Here is a 12,778-nt window from a genome sequence, read left to right as displayed (position 1 = left end):
ACCACATGACCCAGCTATCCCACTACTGGGTATATACCCAAACAATTTGAAATCAACAATCCAAAGTAACATATGCACCCCTATGTTCATTCCAGCACTATTCACAATAGCCAAGACATGGAAACAATCCAAGTGCCCACAGACCGATGATTGGATAAAGAAGATGTGGTGTATATATATACAATGGAATACTACATGGCCAGAAAAAAAGACAAATTCATCCCATTTGCAATAACAAGGAAGGACCTAGCAGGAATTATGCTAAGTGAAATAAACCAGCCTGAGAAAGACGAACACCAGATGATTTCACTCATATGTGGAATATAAACAAGCACTGGGACAAAGAAAACAGTTCAGTGGTTACCAGGCGAAGGGGGGTGGGGGGATGGGCACAGGGGGTGAAGGGGAGCACTTATGTGGTGACAGTCAAGAAATAATGGGCAACTGAAATCTCACATTGATGTAAACTATTATGAACTCAATAAAAATAAATAAATAAAGTTACTGTTTTTTCCTTTGTAAATTAGTAAGTAATTTGTGGAGAGGTACTTTGAGACTATGTAAACATCTTATTCCTCATCAAACTTTTCCCTCTATTTTAGCATTGATGATTCTTGTTTGAACCAATTACTACTATATTATAAAATAGAGATTTTCTAATTCCATCATTTCTTCTCCAGTTATGGTTGACATTCTTCTGTAGGGAAGAGCTTCCCTTCTTATCTGTCCACCCATCCAGCTATTTATCTGCAGTATGGACTTAGGTATTCTTATTTTATTCGGTGGGTTGTAATCCATTACTCTTATTATTTACTTTGATGCTCAAATGCACCAGCTTTGGCCAGTGGGAGTCTCTTCAAGCTGCTTCCCATGTCCTTTTGACAGACACCCATCATTTTTTTGATCGCTTTGTAAAAAAATGTTCCAGCCCAACAAGACATTCGTGGTTCATCTTGTACTTACTCTGCCCCAGCCTTAGAACTGGCCATTTCTCTGAAAAGTCCTAGTTCTTTTTAATAAGAAATGGCATTAAGAAATCAAGATCTAGGGGCAGACCAATCCTCATGTAAGACACAACAATAAATTTCTTTTTTAAAAAATGTACCTAGCAGAACCAAATGCAAATCCTCTCTGAGGGAACTCACTTCATTCAAGGCCTCAACAAAGTCTCACAAATGAAATTCCAAGGAAAATTAGTGCATCACTGTCAAAAACAACTAAACATGCATGGAAAAAAGATACCAGATGCAAGAACCAAGAGAAACAATAAACAACAGAAAGATTTACAAGGACCTTTGCTCTTGATGTGTCAGACCTTAGAGAGAAAGTAATACAGCTTTATTGAGAGGTATTTAAGGAGCACTAAACAGATGGTGATACACCATGCTTAAAAACTGGAAGACAATATCACAAAGGTTTTAATAATCCTCCAAGTACTCTATAATTTCAATGTAATTCCAATGAAAATCCCACTAGGATTTGTCATGAAACTTGAAACACCAAACCTAAAATTTATATGAAAAATGAAAGGGGAAAAATAGTCAAGACACTCGTGAGGAAGATGAAGTAAGTGGGGAGACTTGTCCTACCAGATATCAGGTATTATTATAAACCTATAGAAACTAATATAGTGGGACATTGGTACGGGGACAGACAAATTGACCGCAGTGGAACAGAATAGAGAACCCAGAAACAGACCTATGCATTAGGAAACTTGATATATGAGAGATTTGGCATGGCAGATCACTGAGGAAATTGGGGTGAGACAATTGGTTAGCAAAGACAAAGGTCAGTTTCCAATATATTAAAGATTTAAAGTGAAAGGAAAAATTTTACTATTTTATTTTTTTGTGAGGAAGATTGGCCCTGAGCTAACATCTGTTGCCAATCTTCCTCTCTTTCTTTCCTTTTCTCCCCAAAGCCCCAGTACATAGTTGTATATCCTAGTTGCAGATCATTCTAGTTCTTCCATGTGGGACGCTGCCACAGCGTGGCCTGATGAGCGGGGCGTAGGTCCGCGCCCAGGATCTGAACCCGTGAACCCCAGGCTGCCGAAGTGGAGTGTGCAAACTTAACCACCCAGCCACGGGGCCAGCCCCAGAACTTTACAATTTTAAAGAATGTATTGGACACTATCATTCTAACCTCAGGGAGGAAAGGATTTTGTATATAAGAAACAAAAGGGCTAACCACAAAAGAAAAGACTGATAAGGTTAGCAATATTAAAATTAAGACCTTTTGTTCAAAACGACAACACAAAGATGTTAACTGGAGGAGGCTACCTGCAATACACATAACCAATAAAAGATTAGTCTCCAGAATATAAGAATTCCTATAAATCAATAAAGAAAGAAAAGGAAGGAGGGAGAAAGGGGAGAGACAGACCGTCAGAGGGAGAGACAGAGAGACCAAAAGAAAATAAATGAAAGACACAAACAGGCATTTCACAGAGGAGAAAACACAAATGGCAAATAATCCATGAAAAGATGTCCAACCTCATTAATATTTAGGGAAATGCAAATTTAGATCACAACATGATACCATTCTACCCACTTGATCAGCACGAATTAAGAAATCTGTTATTATAAAGTTGGTGCAGATGAGCATAAGGGAGTACAACACACTGCTGGTGTATAAATGATCACGACCACTCTGGGAAACAATTCAGCATTAATTTATGAAGTTGAACGTTCACATACTCTGTGACACAGCAAATCTACTCTGAAGACCCCTAAAGAAATCCTTAAATACAAATACCAAGTGAGTTCATAATAGCAAAAACAAACAAAACAAAAAACAAACTAAATAATGGCAACCTTCATCAAGAGGAAATAAAGGGTAGCCACAATGGTCCACATGGATGAACCTTAGAAACACTGAGTGAAAAAAAAGCAAGTTACAGAAGACTAAAAACAACATAATACCATTTTTAAAAAACTCAAAAGCCGGTAAAATAAAATAATATTTTTTAGAATACATAAAAATCTTATTCTTAAAAGGAGTAAGGGAATGATGACAAGAACAAATGCTCAGGGCAGAAGCACCTCTGGTGGAGGAGCAGGCGGATGGGAAACGAGTGAGTAGGGGCGGCAGTATCGATTACGTTCCAGTTGTTACAGTGGGTAGTGGGTTCACGGAGTTCCTTTTATCATGCTTCCTAATCTGCATCAGGTTTCTCTATTTTCACGCTATTGCCAGTTTGGGCTGCATCATTCTTTGTTGTCAGGGGCTGTCCTGTGCACCATAGGATGCTTCGGAGCATCTCCGGCTTCTACCCTCTAGATGCCAGTAGCCCGCCCCACTCAGCTGTGACAATGAAAAATGTCTCCAGACATTGCCAATGTCCCTGGGGAGCAAAACTGACCCTGGCTGAGGATCACTGACATATATATATGTTATATATATTTTTGAATGCTCTGTAATAAAACAAAGTTTAAAAGTGACGAGCAGAAATTTCACTCTGTCTGTGAAGCACAACCAGGAAGTGGTCTCGAGGAGCTGGGGAAGCCGGAGCCTGCCGAAGGCCTTTGAAGTGACAGCGCAGAGAAGGGAGAGCTGACAGCTTCAGGAGGGTTTTGACTAGCAGGTGATATTTCTAGAAATGGTACGGGGTGTTGGGAAATCAACGACTACAGACACACTGGAGGAAAATTTCTGCAGCCTTTCTCAATTCTTTGGGAAATCCAAAAGCTTAGGTTAGCCTTTTAGGATACTGTTCAATTTTTTAAAAACCTATTATTGGGCCTTCTGTTTATATAAGACCCCTGTAAGGACTTGAAAGAAGTCCATATATTTGGTTACCTTTGAGGAGGTGGCTATGACTGCAAAGTCACCACACATCCAACTGTGGCCCCCAAAAGACTGGGATTTCCCAGGAATAAGATCCGGATAACATAACACCACTGGTCTGGGATGACAAGTGCCTGAGATCCCACAATCACCAGCACACCCCATTAGTCCGAGTCCCTCCCCAACAACATGGTTCTGCTCGAGAGCGCCTACCTCATTCTTGTACTTGCTCTACAGTCCCATTTAACCCTTCATGGGGAGTTTGTTACTCTCATTTTTTAAATGGAGAAATACAGACACAAAAAAGATACGTGACTTTTCAAGATAACGTAATCCAGAGTAACTGATTAGAAATAGAACTGGTGTGAAAATCAGGTCCCCTGAATCTTGGTCTTTATGTTTTTTTCACCAGCCTCTGAACCGTGTTTGGGCATGTGTGAGCACGCATGCCCAGACGTGTGTGTGTGTGTCTGTGGTCTGGAGGTGTATGTGTGTTTCTCTGAGGATAAGGAGAAAAGACAAATGATTGAAGAGAAGAGTTAGGAGGAGGGACATGGTAGAAAGAGCACTGGATTCAGAAGATGCTGTGGGCAAGACCTCCCTGAGTCTCAGTTTCTTTAACTGTAAAAACTCATAGAATGATTGCAAAAATCAAATGAGATATGCATTTGAACGCACTTTATGTTTCTATATGTAACTGTGATTGCATTATTAGAGTTATTATTAAAAATGTAACACAGATGATAAGCAACCCTCATGGGTAGGATGACTCACATTTTCTTGGCACCGGCTCTTACCATATGTCCAGTTCAGAGGAATATTCAGTGGCTCCCAGCAAGGCATCAGGAGGGCGGTACCAGAGTGTCACAACTTCTGAAGAGTATGTCTGGCTGGGAACGGACTTGGCCCGAGCAAGACCTGACCAAAAGGGGAAAGCACAGAACTCATTGTCCTGGGACTTCCTGGAGAGTCACAGTGATTTATTCTACCAAGGAGAGTATAGCTGGCAGAGTAAACAACATTTTAAAAATAATACACTGACTTTGAGTGCTTTTAAAAAGCCACTGAACTATCTTGATCCTTGTATGTCACTTCATCAAGTGAATTTCTCAAATTTTGGCCTACTTTGCAGCTAGATGTGGCCTTCCTTGCAGCCAACTGTAGGGAGGTGACTAAACTCTTGCCTCAATTATACAAACGGAAGTGATGTGTGAACCTCCAGATCTTGCTCTTAATGGAGGGGTTAAGCATTCTTCTCTTTTCTCCTTCCTGCAGGCTGTAATGAGAGGGAGGTGGCCACCATTTTGAAATATGCAGTTGGGCAACAGCCTAGGGACGGTGCGGTCACATGACAGAAGGCGCCAAGATACCATGGGGCCACCATGAGCTCTGACTGCTTAGGTCAGATTGTAATGCATGAGAAAATTGTTTCTAGTATGTTTATATCTCTGTAATTTTGCATCTCATAATAGCAACTGAACTCAATTCATGACTTATATGGGCACCCTCCATTTTTGCAGTCCAGGAACCCCCAGTTTAGTAGATAAAGGGTGGGGACTGCTAATCTACCCTTTATCTACTAATAAAGTTGATAAAATAAATAATAAGGTTGGTAGGACCTTAGATGAGACACTCTCAAGTGCTCCTCTGCAAAATGAGAGTACTTTTGTCAGGTCAGCTACTTATTTCAAAGAATCTCATGATCTATAGCTGGAAAAAAATCTCAGTAGATGAGTTCACTTTGTGGGGAATTGCTAAAGGAATGTCTGTTAAATGCTTACACGTCTGGATGAAAGCTACTATCTCAGAATAAGGTCCTATAGCTATAGAATCTCCATCTGACATCTCTCAAACAGAGAAGGGTGGTTCCTCAGCTCACACAGAACTAGTTTTTCAATAAATATTTATTGAGCACCTATTATGATGCCAGGCACTAGGGATACAATGATAAGCAAAAATGGACCCGGGCTGCCCTCATAATGCCTACGATCTAGTGGAGGAGACAAAATCATCCACATATATATATGTGTGTATGCATAATTATAAACTGTAATAAGGGCTAAAATGGAAAGATACAATGATACTCTGAGGACATGTGCATCACTTTGATGGGAATAAAAACCTCAGGCCCTCATATAGTTATACCTATATAGATACACAGGTGAGCGGAACAAGTGTCCCAGAGCCTCCATTCCAGCAGGAGTCCATCCTACAATCTGAGGTTAACTTCTTTATCCTGCCATCCTGGGGTAACCTCGATCTATTCTGACAGAATTTGTGCATTCACTCAGATTTAGGGAAACCTACCAAGTCCAGTCCACTCGACACACGTCTCTCTATCAAAAATGGCAGTGAGGTCATAGGGGTGCCCGAGTTTTAGGATTGATTAGACTGGGGCTTGATGGAGTCCTAGGCAGCTTCCAATCACACACTGTTTCTTGCCTCGTGCGTCCTATATGGTAGTTTGATACCCTCACAAAGCATCTTGTTCCCCGGGTCTCTACTTTTCAAAGGCCAGACCTAGTCAATGTTTTAAACACGTGCGCACAAAAGCATCATTGTTCACAGCCTAGAAAGAGACTCGAGGGGCAGCTTACCAAAATCAGCCAGTTTGAGCTCTCCCAGGTGACTGATGAGTAAGTTCTGAGGTTTCAGGTCCCTGTGAAGGACGTGTTGGTGGTGGATGTGCGCCAGGCCCCGCAAAAGTTGAAACATGAAAAGCTGGAAGGAACGAACACCTTATCTAAGCAAAGTGGAGCCACTACGTGTTGATTTCTCCTCTAAATCAAAAACAGTCATCTGAAAGAATTTGGTAAAAGTGTCTCTTGAGAGACCAAACAAATGAAGATTTTACATTCGTGGGGGCAGCAGGAAGGACAAGGAAAGTCAAGTAAGTCGACCATGTCCTACACAAAGGGATGCTGGCTTTTCCTGACATCTTGTTTCTTTGATACTGATGGAATTACCCTTCCTTAAAAATCTAAAGTGAAACTTTGAAGTTTCCTTTGGAACACTAGTTATTGATTTAGATGTGAAAGATTTAATTTTTTCTCCCACCGATGAACTTGGCATATAAGATCAAAGTTGACCTGGAAATGTGAGTCTGAGGTTTACAACTGCCTAAGTTTTCCAGGCTCTCTGATATGAAACCCTTTTAAAAACACAACACAAGGAGACCAGACCGGAAAATATACCCTTAGATGGTAGTAGGAAATAAAGGAACCATTATCTTTTTAAACTTCTTTTTAAAGTCTCAGGTTCAAAGTTGAAAACAAAGGAAATATACAGTATAGATTAAGAGGGGAGAGAGACCAAAAGAAATTAGACCAAAAAAGAAAAAATCAAAAGAGAATAAGAAATAAATAGTAGAGAAGAAAGAAGCGGCGGGGTGGTTTGGGGGTGGGGAACAACAGCAAAAATACATTCTGGGCCCAAATTTTAAAATGTTGCATGTAGTTATAAGGCACAGAAACCAAAGATATTATTAGGTTCCCACCGATATAGAAGCTTAAGGAAAAAAACGAATGCTTATTATTCCAAGTATCTTTTGCTATTTTCCAGTGCCACCGGCAATTGAGAATTCAAACATCAACATTAGTGTTTACAAAGACCTATGCCAACTGAGAACATGTTCTGGCTGTTTAGAAAAGAAAGGGCCAGGTCCAGCGTTCCTCGGGCCACAGGCAAAACAGCAGACGCAGAGCTGCATGGATAAATCCACTTTTTCCATCACATCTTGGAAACTAGGAACTTGAGAGATGCTAGGACCTGCACTGAGCTAACAATGACTTGAAGACCTTGGAGCCGTGCTGATGAGCAGCATGGGCTGAATGAAGCAGGAGCTGGGGAGCTGACCCACCACAGCAGAGCTGTGGCCATGTAGGGTCCATGCAGGTCCCACATCAGGGTCGCAAGCCACGTAAGAATGTTACAATTTTCTTGAGACTCCCACTTCAAATGTTCACTGGTTCCATGAGTCTTCCCGGTGATTTCTCTTCCTGGTGCTTCAAACACACACTGTTTGTTTTACCATTCATCATATCACTCAAGGCACAAAATTCCTATACCAACACTCAAAGCTTCCAATTGGTTATGAACATAAATGTTCATGGAAAAGGCTATATAAAGAAGCAACTCAAGTCCAAGGTACAAGGAAAGATGCCATAATATGTGCTTAAAAATACGTTTTTCCATGTAATGGTACCAAAGAAAGAGGGAGATGGAGACAGCTGAGGGACAGAGACAGGAGCAAGGAAGGGAAAATAACATTTAGCACCTTTTGTAATCCTGAAAACGACCCTGTGAGGTCTTATCCTCAATTTACAGAAAAGAAAAATAGGGCTTTAAAAACACGTTTAGAGGCGCTGGCCCAGTGGCGCAGCGGTTAAGTTCGCACGTTCCACTTCAGCGGCCCAGGGTTTGCCGGTTCGGATCCTGGGTGCGGACATGGCACCACTTGGCAAGCCATGCTGTGGTAGGCATCCCACATATAAAGTGGAGGAAGATGGGCATGGATGTTAGCTCAGGGCCAGTCTTCCTCAGCGAAAAGAGGAGGATTGGCAGCAGTTAGCTCAGGGCTAATCTTCCTTAAAAAAAAAAAAAAAAAAAAAAACCTCTAGAAAGAGTCAGGGCCAGGTCTCAAATTCGGCCCTGCCTGACACCACTACACCATCCTGAGAAACTGGAGAAAAGACAGTGAAAACACGACGGGGAAGGAGGGAGTCGGCTGAGTCAGAGACAGCTTCTTAGTGGCCAGGCTGAAATGCCTTTCACGTCCCTGGAATAGACTGTTCTCACTCATGAGTCACACCCGCCTCCCCACTCCTTGCTCTTCGGTCTCTCTCCTCCCTGGCTCTACAGATGTCCTCAGGCACTTGTACGCAGTAAAGTACTGCGGTCTTAAGGTTTGGTATTTCATAGTCACACTTCTCAAAACTGCAGTCTGTGCTGACTAACCTCACCTCCCACTTGCTCTTGAGTCCCTTACAAGCTGAATTCTTCCATCAACACTGCCGAAGCTGCACCAACAACGGGACCAGTCTGACGGTGCTTTCTCACTCACCATCAAGCCAGAGTGTGGGTGACTCTTTCCAGAGAGGCTCCCATACCCCAGGCGTTAGTCCTGTTTCCAATACAATGAGTCCCTTGGGAACATAATAATTCCACTGGGCTAGTGCCATCTGGGCTGGGAGTCCCTCAAAAACATATCAGTCAGCCAACTCCTGCAGGGGAGCCCGAGTCCTTCCACTCACTGGGGGTCCCTGGGATTGTTCTGCGAGAAATCTGACACAGGCTAACCTCACTGTGTTCCCAGCCTGTCTTCTGTGGTCACTACTCAAAGGGTAAGCCTCTCTGACTATTCCTTTTTCCCCACATAAGCTCGTATCCAAACTGCTTAGCGCTTCCTCTCATTTAACCCAGCATCCATCGCTCCTTCCTCTCCCAGACCTTTTCATTGTTCAATCTTCACTCCTCAGTCTGGGTTTAAAAACTCCCTACAACCCAACCACTAGGGAATTTCCTTCTGGCTCCTTTCCTTGAACGACGCCTTGAGTTCACTGCTCCCCTGAAGCATTCTCAAGTGGATGCTACTTTTTCTACAACTTACTCATATCTGTGACCACCATGAAGTGGGGTCAGCAGCCTCCTGACTCCCCAGTACCATTTCAAAACCATTGCTTCTCCACCTTTAAGTAAAAATCCCTGTCCCTTGGGCTTTCATGTCATCCAGCTCCATTTTCCTCGATGCCTCTTTTCACTGTCATCCACAGAACTCCCCACCACTCTCCACCATTCACTGAAGACTTGGGCACCTGGATCACAGCTGTTGCTTCCTTGACATCAGTGCCCATGTGAAAAAGCCCAGCCAGCCCCCTCAGTTCCAACAATCTGCTTCTCCAACCCAGTTCAGCCTCTCAATCCCATGGTCACACACCGGGTCTTGCCATCATATGCAACTGTCCTCTGAAATGTGAAATTCATCCCTCTATAAAATGGCTTCTGCAATGATAATTTCATTCATAATGTTTTCCCATGGTCACCAATGCCTTTCACTATGGAAATCCAATGGACGCCTCTCATTTCTTCTCCGTGCAGCATTTGGCACCATGTTTTTCTTCCTGAAGCTCTCTCCCCTTGGTACAGCCTCTTAGTTTTTCTATCATTATGGCTGCTCTTTTCATGAGTTCTACTTCCTCTCCTGATCGCTAAGATATTGACGTTCCTTAGGGCTCCATTCTTGACCTTCTTACCTTATCACCTTACGCAGTCTCCCTCAGCCATCTAATCCACTGACTGCCTCAATTAACAACTACAGTTGGATGATTTCAAAATCTTTATCTCCAATTCAGATCTCTTTCCTAAACTTTAGACCCATATAGTCTGAAGTTCACTTGGACATCCCATAATCACCTCAAATTCAGCATATCCAAAACTTAACTCACTATATCCCTCTAAAATCTATTTTCCTCTCTGTTTCCCTGTGGTAGTGAATGGCACCATCATCCATCTAAATACTCAAAACTAGAATAATTTAGGCCAGTCTGGTGGCACGGTGGTTAAGTCTGCATGTTCCGTTTTGGTGGCCGGGGGTTCACAGGTTCGGATCCCGGGTGCAGACCTAGCACTGCTCATCAAGCCACAGTGTGGCAGCATCACACATAAAATAGAGGAAGACTGGCACAGATGTTAGCTCAGCAACAATCTTCCTCAAGCAAAAAGAGGAAGATTTGCAACAGATGTTAGCTCAGGGCCAATCTTCCTCACACACGCACACAAAAAGCTAGAAAAATTATTGCTGACTCTTCCATCTCCTGTCAATTCTAGCTAAGTAATTGATCGAATATATGTCCACTTTCCTCCACCATCACCTCACATCTGCACCACTGTTGTCCTGATTAGCCTCATTGTCAAGGCGGTAATCCTAACAGATACCAGCATGTGGGGTTTGACTAGAGGAAATAGGAGTATGAGGTGGGAGTAGAAAAATACAGGGAGAGAGTGCAGTCAGGGGACTATGACATTCCAAAAAAAAGTCTTGCCCTCTTTCTAACCTAGTCACCACAGTGTCATCAGAGTGAGCTTTGCAAAAAGAAAATTTGAAATTATCACCTCCTTGTTTAAAGCCATTTAATGGCTCCTCATATGGAACAGCACGACATAGCTGAGCCCTTCATTCTCTGGCTCCTGCTTACCTCTCAAGTCTCATCTCTAACCATCCGTCCCCAACTCTGTTCATTCTAAACCTCTGCCTTACTGAATTACCTTCCATGTTTGGAATATACCATGCCCTCTGGCATCCTAGCATTTTCACTGCTGCTTCTACTATAGCGAACTCATCCCTACTCCTACCTGCTTTGATTGGATAACTTTTTCTTTGAGCTTCCATATACCCCTAGGAAGCCCCTCTATTTATTAGTGTATCCCTCCCAAACTCACAAAGTCTTTGCTGTCACGTATGAATTTCAATTGTATGGGACCCAACCGTATTATGACAATCTCAACTATGCCTTCCTTGAAACTGTGTCTTCCCTTGACTTCCATGAAAATGTATTTTTCTGGATCTTATTCATTCCTAAAAGCTGCTTCCCTTTGTCCCTTGTGTCCTGTTCCTTTTCTTCCCTAAAGGCAAAAGTTCTATCCCCAGTCCTTTTTTCTTGGTGTGTTTGCTCTTTTGGTTATTGACACTCTTGTCTTTAACTACAAACTCCATGTGCCGATTACCCTCAAATCTACACCTCCAGCCTATGTCTGTCTCCCTCCTGAGCACCACTCTCCTCTTCAGTTGCTGCTGCTCATTTCCCTCTGGATGTCCCACCTCCACTAGGAGCTCATCACATCTAAAACAGGACGACTCCTCTTTCTCTCCAACTCAACTTTTTCTCCTATTTCTGTTAACAGAGCTGTAATTCTCCTGGATGATCAAACTCAAAATCAGTCATGTTTGGCCCCATCTTTGCCCTCTTCATGCCCAGTTAGTCACCACATTCTGGCTGAACCCTTCTTTGTTTTAGTTTTCCACATTCTTTTCCATTCTTACCTTAATTACCATAATTTAAGCCTTTATTCTTACCTAGATCCTTGTTCCTCAAAGTTTGGTCCTTGACCAGCAGCATCTAGATCACCTGGGAGCATGTTAGAAGCAGAAGCTCAGGCCTCACCCTAGACTTCCTGAATCAGCTCTCTGAGTCGTTCGTCTGCTCATTGAAGTTTGAGAAGCACTGGGCCAGACCACATCAATAAACTCCTACCTGGAATCCCTGACTCCAGTCTCCTCTCTTAATCCATCCCTCAGACCACAGTTACTAAGTTTCCTTCTGATCATCTCATTCTCTCTCAACTCAAACTCCTTTAATGACTCTACTGTCTAAGGAATAAAGTCCACATCTTAGAAAGTAAGGCTCTCAGCCACCTGCCAATCTATTTCCCCAGACTAATGTACCCCATTTCACTAAGGTATTCTATATTTCAGGCCAACAAGACCAAGGATGCAGTACAGCATTAGTGGAAAAGAATCTTAACCAAGAATCTCTTTCAGCAACCTCAAGAGCTGGCTCTATAACCTCAGGCAAAGTATATGTCCTCTCAAACCTTGGATTTTAATTCTGCAAAATAAGGAAGTTGGACCAGCCCAGTGTTTTTAAGGCTTTTTTTTTTTTTTACTGCAACCCACTGTGAAAAATATATATGTATCCAGTATTCACATCCATACAGAGATGAAAGCACAGTTTCAACTGGAACAAAAATTGCACAAAATAATGCTTACTAAGCGTAATGTGCTCTAATATTTTCTATTCTCTTCTCATCCATTCTATTTCATTTTTTAAAATGCTGGTTGCTAGTCATCAAATTAATTTCATAACCCACTAATGGGTCAGAACCTGAACACTGAAACCACGGTGGTCCCTCTCACCCTAACAGTGCATGACTCTGGGGTCCTTTTCCTTGAGCACCTCCTCTACTTCCCTGCTCCGTGCCTTCGTTGAAAGCA

At 42.4% G+C, this 12,778-nt stretch overlaps 1 protein-coding gene across 4 annotated transcripts in view; it reads right to left on the bottom strand.

The window, feature by feature from the left end:
• CDK15 (cyclin dependent kinase 15) overlaps nucleotides 1-12,778 on the bottom strand; it is an 85,164-nt gene that overhangs the window by 54,706 nt on the left and 17,680 nt on the right. For all 4 annotated transcript variants that reach the window (XM_046659358.1, XM_046659359.1, XM_046659361.1 and 1 more), the window contains exons 7-8: nucleotides 6,387-6,510; nucleotides 4,587-4,707 (exon numbers count right to left, since the gene is read on the bottom strand). In XM_046659358.1, the coding sequence (XP_046515314.1) occupies nucleotides 4,587-4,707; nucleotides 6,387-6,510 (245 nt within the window). The remainder of the gene's footprint in view (nucleotides 1-4,586; nucleotides 4,708-6,386; nucleotides 6,511-12,778) is intronic.

The sequence above is a fragment of the Equus quagga genome, chromosome 4, assembly GCF_021613505.1.
Source record: "Equus quagga isolate Etosha38 chromosome 4, UCLA_HA_Equagga_1.0, whole genome shotgun sequence".
NCBI classification, from domain to species: Eukaryota; Metazoa; Chordata; class Mammalia; order Perissodactyla; family Equidae; genus Equus; species Equus quagga.
This window is presented reverse-complemented; position numbering and strand designations above follow the sequence as displayed.